General features: G+C 40.5%; 1 protein-coding gene across 1 annotated transcript in view; it reads left to right on the top strand.

Moving 5' to 3' along the window:
* The window catches only part of ahctf1 (AT hook containing transcription factor 1), a 61,432-nt gene that overhangs the window by 36,254 nt on the left and 6,362 nt on the right, over window positions 1–18,816 (top strand). The window contains exons 24-32 of the mRNA XM_049463471.1: window positions 154–301; window positions 2,532–2,682; window positions 5,241–5,345; window positions 12,342–12,498; window positions 13,198–13,416; window positions 13,549–14,404; window positions 14,803–14,908; window positions 15,021–15,139; window positions 17,442–17,677. Coding sequence (XP_049319428.1) covers window positions 154–301; window positions 2,532–2,682; window positions 5,241–5,345; window positions 12,342–12,498; window positions 13,198–13,416; window positions 13,549–14,404; window positions 14,803–14,908; window positions 15,021–15,139; window positions 17,442–17,677 — 2,097 coding nt within the window. The remainder of the gene's footprint in view (window positions 1–153; window positions 302–2,531; window positions 2,683–5,240; window positions 5,346–12,341; window positions 12,499–13,197; window positions 13,417–13,548; window positions 14,405–14,802; window positions 14,909–15,020; window positions 15,140–17,441; window positions 17,678–18,816) is intronic.

The following is an 18,816-nucleotide window of genomic DNA, read 5'->3' as shown; positions in this document are numbered from 1 at the left end:
ATAAATAATGGGGAATCAGAACAGTGTGAATTTTTCTTTTGATAAAAAGAGTTAAAAAGTAGAACCCTGCTGTGATAATTAGGGGTGGGTGATATGGTACCATATTTCAGGGTATAATATCGTTCCCTAGTGTAAACTAATTGTGTGTTTCAGGCTGATCGAGATCCTAAGATGAAGGAGAGATCGAACACCAGGAACTCCATCCTGAATCAGTACGGGAAGGTTCTGCCCAGAGCTCAGAGAAAACTCGCCATCGAGAGATCCAAACCCTACCAGCACCCCACCACCATCCTCAGAGAAGGTACTCTCCCCATATTAATCTGCACTGAATTCTGGGTAATATACTGTATCTCACTCAGCTTCTGTATGTCCCTGGCCGTCGTTCTGTAGCTCAGCTTCAGAAGAGGCTTGCTTCTAGGACGGTATCATGCAGACAGAGTTGATGCAGTGTGAGGTGTATAATCTGAGCACTGCAGACTGATCTCTCCATCTATTCAACCTCTGCAGCAATACTGGCAGCACTCGACTACATATGTTTTGTTTATAGCTGACTGAGTGGAATCTGTCCTGGAAAACTGCTGTATAATCTTCACCATCGTTCTGTATCTCAGTTTCAGGATGTTATGAATCTTCTTATAGCCTATAGGCCATCTTTCTGTAGAGAAACATTTCTGTTTCTCACTTCCTCTGAGAGTTCTTTACCATGAGGTGGCATTTTGAATATCCAGTGGTCAGTATGAGAGAATTTAACCCAAAACATCAAATTTAACAGCTCTGCTCCCCCATTCACACCTGAAAATGGCTAATTGGGCACAATTTGGCCGATATTTTCACTTTGGTGTATTTTGTATGTTTTGTTGCAGTGGTTTAGATATTAATGTCTTTGTGTTAAGTTAACTTTGTGTTGAGGGCACGATAAATTGACACGGTTTTACTGTAGCTGTACACTGACTACTTTACACTGTATTAAAGTATTATATCTTCAGTGTTTCCCATAAAAGATATAATAAAATAAAAATTACAAACGTGAGAGGTAGGAGTGGGCAATATTATATCGTATACAATATATCGTGACAGAAATATCATGATATTAAAAATCCATATGGTGATAATAGAGCTGTTCTGTCTTAAAAGTAGTCTATTATTTACTGTGAAGCTTTAGGTGTATTTATTGTATAATTGTTTTAGTTTGCAGTTTATATGCATGCACTAAATATTCTGCAATATTATTTGCTGCATTATATTATTTTATGCTATATTATTTGTTTTGCCACATTATGATTATACTGTTATACTATTATACTATATTCCTGAAATTAATTTATTATTTTTCTGTTTTCTGTATCGCCAGTATATCGTTATCGCAAAAATACCCTGAAATATCGTGATATTATTATAGAGCCATATCGCCCACCCCTAGTGAGGGGTACACTTACTTTTAAGAGACTGTAAATCAGTGGTATGTTTTGCTATATTTATTTTAGAACATTTACAGGGTGTCTCTTACTGAGTGTATAAAGCTTCAGTGACTGTCCAGATGTGTTTTAATCATTTTTAAATATTGTTATAAATAATTTTTTTGTTATGCGTTATGCCTGCAACTATTGAATATTTTAGTAATTTAGTATTCTACTGGAAATTCCTTTGATTGATCGAGTATTTTGGTAAAAAAAAAAAAAAAACATTAAATAAGACCTTTATAACTTTATAATGAACCACTAGTTGGTTTCCTTTTTGATATTGTGCATATTAACAAACTATAACAATACTGTTGTCTCAGTACCAAAATTATGACTTTGAGGCAGGAAGTCATTTCAACCATAAAATCCCCTGATATTTCCTGAATTATCATGTGATCTCTGTGTGGTGTTTGGATGTATGTTGTGAGGAACTTGAGTAACCCTTACGATGGGTTGAGTGTAGAATCGACTATATTAATAGAATCGGTTCAGGAATCGAGTGCAGATTGGAATCAATGATTCTAAACATGGTTTACGTGCTCATGTGTTGATACGAGGCTCTGAGCTGGTGTAATATATATAAACACAGCCGTGGGGAAACTCAGTGATGACACAGAGCACTCCTCAGACACTGGATTATACTACAGAACTGAAACTGAGAAATAAATCAGTAAACCAGCCACAGACACTTACTGTGAAACTCTGAAGGAGAAATTATTATTAAGTGTTTCATACAGTGGATGAATCACGGATTATGACCGGAGAGTGACGATGCTGCAGTTTATACAAATGCTAGCATTTCTGTCTATATATATATATATATATATATATATATATATATATATATATATATATATATATATATATATATATAATGTTGTATGCTGATGTGTGGAGTCATTTTTGAGCTTTCACCTTTAGAATTCATATAAACGATTCCTCGAGGCACTTAGTTACTCTAGGAATGGTTTCACCCCTAGTGTGTGTTATTTTCTGTGTATGATTGTGTTGTTGTACAGCAGTTTATTATTATTGATCAGTAGTGTTTATTGTGTGTGTTTGTGCTCTCAGTCTCCAGGCCTCAGCCGTTATCAGCTGTAGCTAAAAGATCTGCTACAGAGAGCGTTCTGACCCGAGCCGCCTTCATCAAAAACGTCCTCACCAAGATTGAGGAGGTGTGGGTGGGGAAAGATGCCACGCCCGAACCCTCTCCTCACAAGAGGTGCATTTACCTTTATACTTCTTACTGTTTTACTGTTATATATATATATATATATATATATACACTACTCACAAAAAGTTAAGGATATTTGGCTTTCAGGTGAAATTTATGGAAAATGTGAAAAGTTCACACTACAGTGATATCATATCATAAAGGATGCGCTGGTGATTTTCTCAAATCAAACAATTTATTGAAACAAAAGTTAACAACAATGGTGGGTAAACCCCATTAAAAAAAATTAAATGTCTCAATAACTTGTCATGTGCCCGTGAGCATCAATTACAGCTTGACAACGACGTCTCATGCTGTTCACAAGTCGACTTATTGTCTGCTGAGGCATGGCATCCCACTCTTCTTGAAGGGCAGCCCTCAGGTCATTGAGGTTCTGGGGTACAGAATTTCGGGCCTCTACAAGGCGACTCAGCTGATCCCACAGGTTTACAATAGGATTCAGGTCTGGAGAAAGTGCAGGCCATTCCATTTGAGGTACACCAGTCTCCAACAGCCGTTCCCTGATGATGCGACCTCGATGAGCTGGAGCGTTGTCGTCCATGAAGATGAAATCAGGCCTGTGTTGTTCATGTAGGGGCACAATCACTGGATTAATGATGTTATTCAGGTAGTACGGGCTTGTCACTGTACCATTCACAAAGTGTAGGGCAGTTCTGTACCGACTGGACACACCTGCCCACACTGTAACACCGCCACCTCCAAAAGCTCGTCTGGTAACAACAGTGGCTGATGCATAGCGCTCTCCTTGACGTCTCCAACATCGTTGCCGGCCATCATTTCTGCTCAACGTGAATCGACTTTCATCAGAGAATAGCACTGAGGCCCACTGGTCCCTCGTCCAGCGTAAATGCTCCCTTGCCCATGCAAGACGATGATGCCTGTGCCTGGTGGTGTGGTCAGGTACCCTTGCAGGTCGTCTAGCACGCAGACCATGCTGATGTAAACGGTTTCGAATGGTCTGACGTGACACTTGAGTGCCTCTCACCTCCCTTAAACGTGCCTGGAGTTGAGTGGCATTCATCATCCGGTTTCTCAGGGCATTGTTCACAATGTAGCGGTCATCAGCCTGGGATGTGGCCAAAGGACGTCCACTTCTACGCCTTTCTGTGACTCTTCCAGTCTCTCTGTATCTCTGTTGCAACCTGCTGATGACACTCTGTGACACTCTAAGCTCAGTGGCCACTTCGGTCTGAGAACGTCCCGTTTGAAGCATCGCAATAGCAAGGTACTGTTGATCTATTGTTAGGTGTCGTCTTGGTCTCATGATGTCAAAATGTGAACAGCATGATGAGGACAGCTGTTTAAACACCAGCTCTAATTGAACCAAGACATTTATTGGTCCATTCGAGGATCAAACACCTGTTGTGAATTTTGCCGTTAAGCTCCTCGTTAGAGAACAGCAACTTGTGCAAAAAGTACTGAACCATTTAACAGTTGGACATTTGCATTCAAAAGAGTTAGGTCACATTAAGTTCACCTGTAAAGGTTTAAATGAATTTTAGGCTCGTCCTGAAATTTCACCCTAAAGCTGAATATCCCTAACTTTTTGTGAGTAGTGTATATATATATATATATATATATATATATATATATATATATATATATATATATATATATATATATATATATATATATATATATATATATATACACAGGTGCACTTAGTCACTATGCTTCAGTAATTCAGTTGAAAATATTAAACTCATATATTATATGGATGTATTAAACACAGAGTGATCTATTTTAAGTAGTTATTTATTTTATTGTTGATGATTATGAAGCTTACAGCCAATAAAAACCCAAAATTTGAATATTATATAAAAGACAAATTGGTACTTTTGGCAGTGTGCCAAGTCCTGCTGGAAAATGAAATCCACATCTCCAAACCATCACTGATCATCAGTAAATTTTACATTTCATTTAAAGTAAATGAAGGGATCAGAGTCTGGAGGAAGAGTGGAGAGACACACAGTCCAAACTGCTCGAGGTCTAGTGTGAAGTTTCCACCAATCAGTGATGGTTTGGAGAGGGTTAGCTAAAGTCAGTGCAGTTTTTTTCAGCTCTTCATATCTTACAGCTCCCCTCTGCTGATAACAACTTTTATAGAGATGCAGATTTCATTTTCCAGCAGGATTTTCCCACACTGAGTACCAAAAGTACAGATTGGTCTTATTATATAAGATTCTAATTTTCTGAGACACTGATTTTTGGGTTTTCATTGGCTGTAAGCTTCATAATCATCAACAATAAATGAAATAAAAGCTTAAAATAGATCACTCTGTGTTTAATACATCTATATAATATATATGTTTCACATTTTCAACTGAATTAATTAAATAAAGTAACGATTTGATGATCACAAATTAATTATTTTTTTTCTTTATTATGCTTGTATTTATCTATTATTGATTTTTTTTAACAATTATTTTTTTCTGCGGATCATTCTCCAACTTTATTTTATTATTATTATTATTTTTTTCTTGCCAAAAAGTTTAATTTCAGAGCATCACTGTTTATTTAAATTTTATAATGTTTTATTCTTTCAGCCCCAGAGAACCGGAGGTTCTGGTTCCGACTCCTCCCACCCTGCAGCACGTCCCCGAGGCCTTCGTGGGAACACCAATAAACATGCTCACCAAGAGAATGTCCCGGTAAATCTGCTCTCTCTGATTGGTTCACAGGTTATTTATATGTTTAATAATAATGATGTATGTTTTATTTATTTATTTTTATTTTCTGTAAGGCTGTTAATATTATATTATTTATATGTTAAATAAGCATACATCTTTATTAATATACAAATAATATAATATAAACAGCCTTATAGAAAATACAAAAAAATACATAAATAAATAAATAAAACATTCATCATTTATTATTAATTTATATATGTATTTATTTTGTATTTGCTATAAGGCTGTTAATATTATATTATTTTTATGTTAAATAATAATGACAAATGTTAATTTTTTTTTTTAATTTACCGTATTTTTCGGACTATAAGGCGCACCGTATTATAAGACGCACTATCAAAGAACGCCTATTTTCTGCTATTTTTCCATACATAGGGCGCATCGCATTATAAGGCGCGTTAAGTGACACTAGAAAGGGTGCCTATATCAAAGTGAACAGGGGTGGCGCCATGTTTCCCTTCCCCCACCGGGGGTGGTCGCTGTTACTCAGAATAAAGACGAACTTTATTAAGTCAAACAACAGCTACTTTTATCCGTTCCGACATTTACAGCTTCCCTCGTGTGTGAACTCCACGAGCACCCCCAACTTCGCTCCGCCCCTTCAAAGTAAAAGTCCCCCCCTTTTAATAACAATGGAGGTATTATCTTTTACATCTAAATATATCACAATTAATATTAGGAGATATAGAGACAACAATACATATTTATAGAACACAGTTAACAAACTCACTCTCTTCTAAAAAAAAAAAAAAACAGACACAAACTGTATCTCAAAATGACAGTATGGAGAAACAGCAAAGAAATAAAAAAATAAGCCCCCTTTTTTTTTCTTAATAAAGTGTCCATTGTCCTTCACTTAGTGCCTGAAGTAACTTGTAAGCTGATGCTCCCTTTTTGGTAAGACAGTCTGCAAGCTGTTCTTTTGTGCTGTGCCACAACACACGTTCAACTTTGTGTGTTTGTAAGAGTTCTTTGATGCTGCTTATCTCCAGGCGGAGTCTTTTCTCTGTTACTGACTTAGTGGACTTTAATGCATCAGCAAGTGAATGATTATCTGTGACACAGATTATGGGTGGAGCATGTTCAGCATCCCCAGTTGTCAGTTCAGAGAACAACGTAGCTAAGAAAATGGCATTATCAATTCCATCAGACATGGCCAGTGTTTCACCAGCAAGTGTGCTCCGCACAATCCTCTTGAGTCTTTTGGATTGCCAAGATAAGGGTGAGAACTTTCCATCTTCTCCCATTAGAACAATCAAATGTCCTCCTTGAGTGCCTCCATCTGAAAGATTTCCAAATGAAGCATCACTGAACACAGTCATTTTAAGATGACTGTCTTTGCCCAAGTTTTGGAAGTTGAGAAGCACCTTCCTGGATTTAAGTTTGCACACTATTCTGTTTGCTTCATGGACTGTCTGCACAGTTGCACTTTTGAAGCTTGATGCCAGGTTGCTAGCATCAAACAGGACATCTGGCCTACTCTGTCTTGCAACCCAAAGAATTTGGCCTATTTTTGACCTGAGTTGTTCCTTCACTTCCTCACAAAGGTCTTGTTTCAGTGCTTGAGAGGGATCTATATGTATGGGCTGCATGTGTTGAATGTAATTGTCTTGATGTATTTGTACCCTTTTGTCATTTGTCTCAAAGTCTATTCCCACATAACAGAAATTATCATGCTCTTCACGTCCAACTTCGAAAACAGATCTGAGATGGGGTATTACAGTGGAGGAGAAATTTTGTGAACCACCCCACATAAAGTCATCTACATGACAGGCCAGTACCCCTGTTACATTGCAGTCCTGATCTTGCCAATAGAAAACAGCTGGATCGACTCTGGACATTTTTCCTCCTGCTCTCAGCACAATTTCCTTCACTTTGTTGTACCAGTACAATGACGCATCTGCTAGACCATACACACACTTCTTGAGCTTCCACAAAATTCCTTTACAGTCAGCCTCAGCAGGAGGCCTGATATAGATGTCACGTGCCAGCTCTGTTCCTTGTAGAAAGGCAGACTTTATATCCATGGATTGAAGTGTCCACTGTCTTTGACAAATAACTGCCAAAAGCAGCCGAAGTGATTCTGAGGCACATGTAGGTGAATCCTTTTGAAGCTCAGACACGTCCAACTCCTCAAATCCTCTAGCCACTAGCCGTGCTTTGGGAACTAGTCCATTGTGTGTCTCTTTGATAGTGCACACCCATCTGGTAGAGATGCACTTTTGTCCCTCATCTCTGACCTCTTCAAATACATCATTATCTATCCAGTTGTTTATCTCTTCTTGTTTGGCAAGGTCAAATGACAGATCTTTTGTCACCCATATATCCTCATTGTTGGTGTTAACATCAGGTACAGTAGGTTCCACCTGAAGATTCTCTAAATTTGATACGTCAACTGAATCTGTACTGCCTGCCATATTAATAGGCTCAATGAACTGTAGATTGTACCAGTTTTTATATTTTCCTGTGGCTTTGCCTGCACGTCCTAGAACTTTTGCTGTAAGTAAAATTCCACTTTCTCTGTCTCTGTATTTCAGAACTTGCCCTGTCTTTAGCCGGACTAAAGTTCTCAGCTCTGTACCCCTCTGTGTCTCTTCGTTGTCATCAGAGTGCTGTGTCTCTTCTTGTACTCCTGTGCCTGTGTGCTCGGTTTGCACCACAGACTGCTGCACTTCTGTTGCAGTTTCTGTGACTTCAATGCTGTTGTCAACAGATGTTGTGCTATTTTGTCTTTGTACAACATTTGTGTCATTATCTGCGTTGTCCTTTATGACACATGAATCTTCACTCACTGTATTCACTTTTCTCAATCTGAGGTGGTGTACCCTGACACAGGTTCCTCCATGTCTCACAAACACCACAGCACCATCCTGACCAATGACAACTCCTGGTCCTTTCCACTCAGGACAGTCCACTCTTTTGTAATAAACTTTATCCCCCATTTCATATTTTTCTTCTGTGTGACGAACTTGTTTCCGCAGTGCTCTCCGTATTCTCTCTGAGCATTCTGCTTCAGTAAAAGCTTTTCTGCATGCATGTAAAGCAGAAATGTGCTTTGCCACCCATTCACTTTTTGTGGTGCCCTCTAAAGCTGGAGGCTTATCAGTAAGCACAGAGGGCAGGTTAGGATTCTGGCCAAAAACCAACTGGTGTGGACTGTAGCCATGGACATTTTGCATGGTGTTCTTTGCCATAAGAGCCCAGTCCAATGCAGTATTCCAGTCACAGCCGTTACTTGTCTTTACTTTCATCATGACCTCAGTAAGTGTCTGATTGTGACGTTCCAAAACTCCATTGCTCCATGGACTATATGCGGCTGTTGTTTTTACCTCTATGTTGAAATTTTCTGCCATATCTCTCACTTCATCATTGTTGAATTCTCCGCCATTGTCACTGAATAATTTCTGAGGTGGACCATGCACACTGATCCAATCATGAACAAAGTGTTTCACAATTTCAGACGATTTCTTTGTAGTCAGAATGCTACCAGCACTAAATCGTGAGAACTGGTCAATAATGTGAAGATACCACACACCTGGTTCCAGTTCATGCAGATCTACCGCCACAGTTTCATTGTACTGAGATGCCAGGGGTAATCCTACTGCTGGCTTAGGTTTGGTCTTACTGTATCTCTGACATGTTTCACATTCACTGACAATTCTTTGAAGAATGATGCCACATTCTGTATCTTTATTTCCTGAGCTGGCTAGAAGCCTCTGTAGTCTGTCAGCAGAAGCATGACCAAACTGTCTATGAAGCTTCATCAAGATTCTGTGTTTTTCTGCGGAGTTCAGTTTTTCTGAGACAGTCAGGATTTCGCTGTCACAGTGAGATTCCAGACCTTCCTTCTTTTGTTCTTCTAAAGTGACATTTTCGGCAGTTGTCAAGACACCATCAACTTGAACGCTATTTTCACCTTTGTCCATAATGTTCACACAGTAATGACCAGAGCTTGTAAAGTCAAGTTTTACAGGATGATTGAACATCATTGCACTGTCATTTTCCATATCCAGCACTGTCCCTGCTCTTTTCATTGATGCTTTACTCAGAAGTAGTGGAATATTTGCTGGGACAACTTCAGTTTCAATGTGACACTCTGTCTGTCCAATTTTAGCAGGAATTTTCACCTTTTTGGTGGAGTAGACTACTCTTCCATCCCCAAATCTAAAGGGTCTATGACTGCTTGTCTCTGTCTTCATCAGATGTCTTATCTTATTTTGACTTAATTCAGTGACATAGCTATTTAGCCATTCCTGACCACACACAGTACGAGTGCATGCAGTATCAATTATAGCTGAACCAAAACACTCTGTCATGAAGATTTCTGCCTCTGTGAGTGATTCTTTTGAATACAGAGCAATGTTGCACTCATCTACATCATTTGTTTTACAATCTTCAGTTACTTTGATTTGCTCACTTCTGTGTGGACAGTCCTTGGCCCAGTGGTATGTGCTTTGGCAAACTGCACATTTAGATCTCCGACCGTACCTGTCCAGAGGATTTGTGCCTGGCAGTGGTGTCTTTTGATCATTTTGCGACCAGGATTTTCCCTTCTGCCGTCTTTGCTCTGTTACATATGCAGTTTCCTGGTTAATTCCCACTGTCACTGCAGATGGCTTTCCACCAAATATTCTCTTCAGTGCTGATTTCATTGATGCAAACGTCAATTCTGTGCATGCAGTCAAAGCCAACTGTCTATCTTTTATGTCTAAGCACGCTGTATCTAGCAACTTGAATGCTAACACTGCGTCGGGAAGATCCATCTTGTATTTTCGCATTCGTGAGTAGCGCTGCTCAAAGTCAATAATATAGTCCGTCATAGACGAACTACTGTCTCTGACAATCCGGTCAAAACTTGAGTATGCCTCGTATATTCTGTCCTTTTCTTCCTTGAGAAACAAATCATCGAGTTTCGCGAGCAAAGTATTCATGCCAGTGTCTTTATTCAAGTCATCTACCGGTATTTCCATCGCGGTCTCCCTCGCTCTTCCAGACAGCGCCAAAGCCACTGCAAGCGCCTGCTTACTCTTCTCCAGCTCCGTGACTCTAGTCCAGATAGCGACTTCATTCTTCCAACTTTCATACGGTTTCCCTTCATCAAATGTTGGCGGGATTCTGTAGTTACTAACCATCCTCTGCTACCAATGTTACTCAGAATAAAGACGAACTTTATTAAGTCAAACAACAGCTACTTTTATCCGTTCCGACATTTACAGCTTCCCTCGTGTGTGAACTCCACGAGCACCCCCAACTTCGCTCCGCCCCTTCAAAGTAAAAGTCCCCCCCTTTTAATAACAATGGAGGTATTATCTTTTATATCTAAATATATCACAATTAATATTAGGAGATATAGAGACAACAATACATATTTATAGAACACAGTTAACAGTCGCTTGCCGGTGGAGCGTCTCAGTATACAAATCTAGCTCTTTCAAAGTCAAACGAGTGCTGGATATTAATCTACACAGATTCCTCTCCTGAAAACTGTTTATTTGGGTGAGTAACGTGCTTCAGTTTATTTACAGTAAGCTTAGATTTCCAGATGTCCACTAAGGCTTGCTGCACCAGCGTTAGCATAGCTATCCGCTAGCACGCTAGCTAGTCACCTAAACTAGTAAAGTTAACCCAAACTTAAACGACAGCGTTACACTGAGCAATCCTGCGTGTTCTGGTAAGACAGTGAGATATTAGCTAGCGATTCGTCCCCCGTAGCTTGTTTTAACACGGTAAACAAGCAGATTACAGGCTGATAAAACTCACCTCTGAGAGAGTTAGCGCTTAGCATCTAGCTAATGCTAGCCAGGCAAAGCAGCACAGACTTACAGGCCGATAACTCACCTCTGAACGGTGAACGCTTAGCGATTAGCATCTAACTCTAATAATACTGCTCCAGCAGTATTAAAAGTGCTAAATTTAGAAAATACTGATCTCTGAACAGTGAAAAAGCTAGCTAGCTAAGCGGTTAGCATCTAGCTAATGCTATTGCTGCTCTGCACGGAGTGTGTGTTTACTGCTCCTTACACCTGACGGGTAAAATTTAGATAATACTGATCTCTGAACAGTGAATAAGCTAGTTAATGCTATTTGCTGCTCCAGCCTCGGAGCTGCACGGCTCTGGACTCTGTATAGCACTGAAACTCTGTATAACGCTGCACGGAGTGTGTGTTTACTGCTCCTTACAACCTGACGAGTAAAATTTAGATAATACTGATCTCAGTGAATAAGCTAGCTAGCTTAGCGGTTAGCATCTAGCTAATGCTATTGCTGCTCAGCCTCGGAGCTGCACGGCTCTGGACTCTGTATAGCACTGAAACTCTCTATAACGCTGCACGGAGTGTGTGTTTACTGCTCCTTACAACCTGACGAGTAAAATCCATACAAAAGGTGCACCGTATTATAAGACGCACTGTCAATTTTTGTGAAAATTAAAAGTTTTTAAGTGCGCCTTATAGTCCGAAAAATACGGTATGTATTTTTCTGTAAGACTGTTTATTATATTATTTATATGTTGAATAATAATGATGTATGTTTGTTTATTTAATTATATATTTATTTTGTATTTTCTATAAGGCTGTTTATATTATTTATATATTTAATAATATTGATGAATGTTTTATTTATATGTATTTATTTATGTGTTTTTTCTGTAAGGCTGTTTTTATATATTTAATAATAATGTATGTTTTTATATATATATATATATATATATATATATATATATATATATATATGTATATATATATATATATATGTGTGTGTGTGTGTGTGTGTGTGTGTGTGTGTTTTTTTCTGTAAGGCTGTTTTTATATATTTAATAATAATGTATGTTTTTATATGTATATATATATATGTGTGTGTGTGTGTGTGTGTGTGTTTTTCTGTAAGGCTGTTTTTATATATTTAATAATAACGAATGTTTCATTTATGTATGTATGTATGTATTTTTTCTGTAAGGCTGTTTGATCTGGTGGTGCAGCCGTGTTCTCAGGCCTCTCCTGAAGCGTCTCAGGTTTTGGGAACTCCTCCCAGATCCATCTCCTCGTGGGCGGCGCCCAAAAGCATCACTAAAGCTCCTGAGCTGAGTCTGCTGCAGACCCCGCAGGTAGTGAAGGTAAGATCCCTCACTCTCTCTTTACTCATTTATAAACATATATTTAACTAAATATCCCAAAACTAATACTGAAACGACACCACAGCAACAACCTGAAACAGCATAACTATTTTATTATTTTTAGTATTAATAGTAAAAGATAAAAAACTATTAGATTTTTTTAAAATTGTGATGTCATCAACCTAGCCCCGCCCCCACACTCACTCCCTTTGTTTGGTGTTTTAATTTGCTCAACCTCTAAAAGGCAGAGTTAACCAGAAAGTAAAGTGTATTTAATCTGGGGGTCTTTAAACTTTAAAATCTGCTGATATTTTGAATTATCACATGATCATGTGATCTTTATGGCGTTTGGATGCTTTGAGGATTTTTTACAGAATGACGAGGCTTATTTAACTCTCATGGTACGAAAAAAAGAACATTATATTTATAATATTAGACTTAAAGGACAGTTCGTTTTTTATCCAATCAGGTCATTGGGATCTATTCAGTGGGTGGAATTTTATCACAAAACACAAAATGAAAATGAAATGGACCATTGTCTGACACCCATCTACATCAACAAATGTGTTTCCATATTATTTGTAACAGTGTTTTTTTTTATATATTGATTATAGTAAATTACTGTGGATATATTTGATTTCTACATGGTTTAATTGTCCTCCAGTCCGTGGTAATGATCTTCTCCTCTCCCCCCTGTAGAGAGCTCGGGCTCTGGCTGCTGCAGCTCCAGTCTTCTCCTCCTTCACCCCCCAGTCCATCTTGAGGAGCAGCCTGAGACCCACCCCCGTGGCCACGCCCTCCGCCTCACCCGGCCGCTCCGTCACCCCCCCACTGCGCTCTAAAGAGAGCCGCATCACCTTCATGGAGAAAACAGCGTCTCCAGAGCTGCCCAAGAGCTCCGTCCGCTGGAGTAACGGGGTAAAAATACTGTTAACATGAGCAGCTGCATAGGGCGCTCGCACAGACTACACCGTACACTATGCATTGACTCCACACAGAATTATAAACCTGCCTTAATTTGAACTCTTTTTATTTGTGTTTTAATTCCAGCTCTCTGCAGCAGACGGTGAAATGATCCGGCTGAAGAAACTCTCCAGTCCACCAGAGGGCGGCGTTGAGGCGTGGAGTGAGCACTCCGGAGAAGACGAGGTTGATGCTAAAGACGGTTCTTTTGCAGAGCGAGAGAAACCGAAGGAGGAGGTGGAGGAGGCGGAGTCACATGGAGGCTTACTAGCCCCGCCCACACTGCTGGGAAGACCCAGCCTGGGCCTCGAGACCAGCGGGACCTCCATCCAATCAGACACCACCCTGGAGTTCCACGACGCCCCCTCGCCCGGAGACGTGGACCGCAGGACGCTGCAGCGCCATGCGGTGGAGGCGGTGGAGAACAGCGTGGACGAGGAGGTGGTGGTTAAACTGGCGGAGGAGACTGCAGAACCGGCACACACCTCCTCAACTGAGGGTGGCACCACAGAGGAGCTACCTGCTGAGTCTCCAGCTGTAGAAGAGGCGGAGCTTAAGGACAAACATGAAGTGATTGGTGAGGGAGAGGAACCAAATCTAGAACCTGAAGTCGTTACACCTGAGGAACCTCTAGTGACCGAGGAATTTCAACCAGCACCACAAGAACCAATCACAGAACCTTCTGTCGAGGCTGAGGAGCCAATCAGTGAGCCTCCAGGCATAACGCTAATCGAGGACTCTGTTCCTGCCCCTCCAGAAGAACAGCCAATCGTTGAAGCGTCTATCATGGAAACCGAACCAATCAATGAGAGCCCTGCTGTTGAACCGTCAATCATGCCTGAACAGCCAATCAATGAGTCTACTGTTAACCATGAGCTGTCTGGAGAAGGCCACACCCCCCAGGATGAGGTGAAGAATGAAGCTGAGGCCATGGAGACGTCAGGTAAGGCCACGACTAGATGGATAGATTGGGGTGCATTGGGTGATGTATGGGTTTAGGGGCGGGGCATGAGAGATGGCGCTCTCTCTTGCCCTCATCACTCCCAGGGTGATGTGGATCAGCACAAGGCTGCGTCTGTGAGCTGATGTATCAGAACCGAGTCGCTGTAGGCGCTTTTCCTATGCTACTCGGTAATGCTACAGCATCAGCAGCAGTTCAAAAAGAGGCGGAGTCTGACTTCACATGTATCGGAGGAGGCGTGTGCTGGTCTTCCTAACCCTCCTGGTGTTAAAGGAGCATCACTAGTGCTGATGAGTGGGTTGGGTAACTGGTTGTGTAAAATAGGGGAGAAAATGGAATAAAAATATTTGTATTTCTTTATTTATTAAATTTTGTTATAGATGTGGATGAGTATGTGGAGCGTCATCTGTTCGGTAGTGATCTGTCTCCACCGCTGACTCGATCCGGCATTAAAGAGTCCTCAGATACCTGGACGTCCTTCAACAGGTACAGAGATCCTCCTCTACTGTCTCAGATTCACCTGTTACTCCTGATTTACACTGTGTTTTAAAACCCTGTGTGTAAACTTATGTTTATAAACTGTGTATAATCCGCACAGTGAGCCGGGTAATGATGGGAAGGAGGCGGAGCTTGTGGTCAGCGATGCCGTGGATGCTGCAGCTACTGATGCTCAAAAATCTGTATCCTCCTCTGAAGCTGCAACATCAGAATCCAGATGTAAGTATTTCACCACTTCCTGTCTTAGAGCTGAGTAAAGGGGTTCGTACAGCTTATGCTGAAATTTTACGTAAAATTTAAGATTAAAACTGAATAATCTGACCGAAGAGATGCTGAATTCACAATAATAGTCCTTTAGTATCAAAACTGGACTGATATTTTAAAGGTGATGTCTTTAAGTTTTGGGATTTAGGGGATTTGGCGCCTCTCTGGTGAGAATGGGTAATTACACCGAGCATGCGGAGGAATCATTTTAAACTGGGCGGGTGTGATGCGGTCTCCTTTCAGAGAGGATGAATCCAAATCCAGGTTGTGTTCAGACAGAGAAAGAGAGAGAGAGAGAGAGAGCGCTCTCAGTCAGAATCTTCACTCCTTTGTTTCTTTGGTTTTACTATGAGTGAATGAGCTACTGAGCTCTGAGTTTCCTCTTCTGAAGTCCCCGCTGCTCCACCAGCCGCTCGCGTTCAGTAAAACTGAGCCGGATCCTCTTTTAGAGGCTGTACGTGTGACGCAAGTACGTGAAGATGCGTGACGTGACCAGAAGAAGAAGTCCCACGAAAAAAACACGACCCGACACCCCAGTTTTTAGAATTAGCAGGGATGGTGGTTCAGCTCACTGATACCATTAAACACTATATTTTATCCATATTCTTCTACAATCAGAAATGCTTCTGCTTTCAGTTTACTAGTATGTGTGTAGGGCTTCAAGAACTAATAAGTAAGTGATTATTAAAATATTTGGCAACCCATTAAATTACAGTTGCTGCCCCCTGGTGTACATCTGTAAAAGAAGAAGAACCAATTTCTGGGAGAAGCATTTAAAAAATGTCGTAGCCAGTCACAGCAGAGGATAATGTTAGCATTAGCAAAGAGAAAAATGTACAACTGAAGATTCACTTTACATCATCGCCTTTAAAGAACTTTAACTTTAGCCAACATGTTAGCCATACAGTTTTCCCTTCTACCTTAAATCTCATCATGGCAGCTCAACCCTGGCTATTTTAGAGTATAGAGTATTTTCAATTTGACGGGAAAACAGCAAATGGTAAAAATAATCAGGAGATTAGTTCAGTTAATCTCCCGATTATTATTTATTTATTAATTACGAATATATTTACTTGTTAACCTTATACCTGGGCCAGTCAGGAGATCAGCCTCAAATCTACCTTCTCTGCTCTGTCAGAGTTGCCAGGTGTGCACTTTTCCCGTCAAATTGAAAATACTATAACATTTCACCCACAACTATAAAGGTTTTTGGGCTACTTTTTATATTTATCGCAGTCGCCAAATATAAAAAAAAAGCTTCATTACAAACAGTTCAAAATGAAAATGTACTTTGTTGTGAACATCTGTGGCAACCTGATTGGTTGGATGTTTTTGCTGGACCTGGCAACCCTGCTACTAGTGAATGTCTCTGGTAAACTCACTCTCTGCTTTTATCTATCACTCCGTTGACAGCAGAAGCTCTACTGGTGTTGTCTTGTCCCTTATCTGGTGCGTTTACACATTTTTAAAAACAGAGCGAGAGGAAACTGAGCGTTTAAACCATAGACTGTATATAAAGATGGACGCCGTGTCGCCGTTCCCATTCATTCAATGAAAATGAAGCCAAAATCTTCAGCCATTTTGGCGATTCAGAGACCAGAGTCTGCGCAGTAGAGACCAGAGGAGGGAGAAAGACTGTGGAGAGACAGCCTACTCATTTAAATAACCCCGCCCCTGAGGGCTGCCTCGAGGTCACAGGCTGCAGAGCGGAGCGGAGCTGACGGTCTGTTATTGGTCCCGCCCATAACCAGCCCTTTTACAATAACCACACCTTTTTTGAATAGAGCTGAATAACGTTTTAAAAAACCGAATTCTGTGGGGATATAAAAATTTAACAATATAAGCAGAGGTTACACTAGCTGCTGCATTTAAATCATGGAGGTAGAATTACAGTATATTAGAAAAAAAACGTGATTGAAAGTTGTTCTGTTTTGCCATTGAAACCTATGGGGATGGGTGGAGTTACACAGCTTTCTGCAGCCGAACAGCAGGGGGCGCCCGACCTGTGGTGGCTTCACTTTTGAGAGACGATGCTCTGTCCAGCTGTATACAGTCTATGGTTTAAACCTATTACCTTCCCCTCGTTTCTCCACACCACCTCGTGTACTCAATAAATCCTTAAAATTACTCCTCAGAAAAATGTTATAGTTGACCACATCGATTATTTTGACTAATTGGTGCAACTTCAGGCTGAAATAACTGAAGGATTGAATATAAATTCTGAATTTTAATACTCGTGTCTCTCTTCGTCTCTCAGCGGTGGTCAGCCTGAACGACAGTGAGGAACTGTCCAGCGTAGAGTCTGAGGAGGAGGAGGAGGAGGAGGAGGAGGAAGACTCAGGAAGTGAGGTGGAGATAATAGAGGAAGTTAAAGGAAGACCACACCCACCTGCACCCGCTCTTTTCCTGGAGGAGCTTCCTCCTGATGAGCAGTTCCTGCAGGAGCAGGAAGCCACTGTGCTCTCACTGGTCGATCCGGACGCTCAGCTGAAGGTCAGTCCCCTCTTAATTGTGATTAAAATGCACCAATCAGTCCACTTGTGAACTTGGGGTGCAGCAGTACGTGTATTTTTTATTTTTTTGCAAGCCGTCACGGTACCGGGGTGTTTCGGTTCTATATGCGCACAAACACGCAGAATACACGGTACAGTGTATTCTATAGGAGACTTGTGGAACCAATGAACATAACCCGAAAAGAGTAGCTGTAGCACTGCTGCTGTTAGCAACTTGCTACTGACTTAGCCTGCAGGCTATCGCCTGCCCTAAAGATTAGCTCTGAACACACGGGCAACTGGAAACAGTGCACCGGAGAGTGCACGCAGGGTTAGGCACTCGTACTGTCTTTCTCTCGCTCGCTTTCTCACACTTGCGCACGTTCTCTCTCTCTCTCTCTCTCTCTCTCTCTAATTTTTACAGACTTAAGCTGGTATTTCTTAAAAAAAACTCAAATACTAAAATGCATCCAGTAAAATTCTTAGGAAAGTATATTTGTAGTCAAGTCAAGTAGTTTTATTGTCAGTACTGCATATGTACAGGACATACAGAGAATTGAAATTACGTTACTCTCCTTCCCAATTTTACAGCAGGTACAGATAATAGATATAATAAAGGAGAATGGGAGACACTATGTGTACAATACAGCAGGGACACAAATAGACATACATGAGACAAAAACAAGGTGCAGTAGCGTGGGGGAGGAATAGATATATAAATATAAGTAAATAAGTAAAAAATAGATATATAATTATAATATAAAAGAGTGGGAGACACTATATGTTCAATACAGCAAGACACAATAAACATACGTAAGACAATAGTGCAATATTGATGGTGACTGAGATGGAATGACAGTAAAAATAGTAAATAACAGTAGTGCAAATACGGTATATGGTATATAGCTTAAGGCTGGTAAAGTGAATGGGTGCGTAAAGTACTTAAAGTTCACAGTTTAATTAAGTGGAATTAAAGTGAGTATAGACAGTGCAAGTATATCAGTAGTGCAGGTGTTGTGTAGTGCAAGTCCGTTTGGAAGGGACCAGTACTTTGTGCATTGTAGTGCAGAGTCTCAGTACTTTATTAGTGGGGGGGTCAGGATGCTGAGTGAGTGTGTGCTGGGGGCAGGATTGGGATGG

The sequence above is a fragment of the Astyanax mexicanus genome, chromosome 14 (assembly GCF_023375975.1).
Source record: "Astyanax mexicanus isolate ESR-SI-001 chromosome 14, AstMex3_surface, whole genome shotgun sequence".
Classification (NCBI taxonomy): domain Eukaryota; kingdom Metazoa; phylum Chordata; class Actinopteri; order Characiformes; family Acestrorhamphidae; genus Astyanax; species Astyanax mexicanus.
The sequence above is the reverse complement of the archived record's forward strand: the minus strand, read 5'-3'. Positions and strand labels throughout refer to the sequence as shown.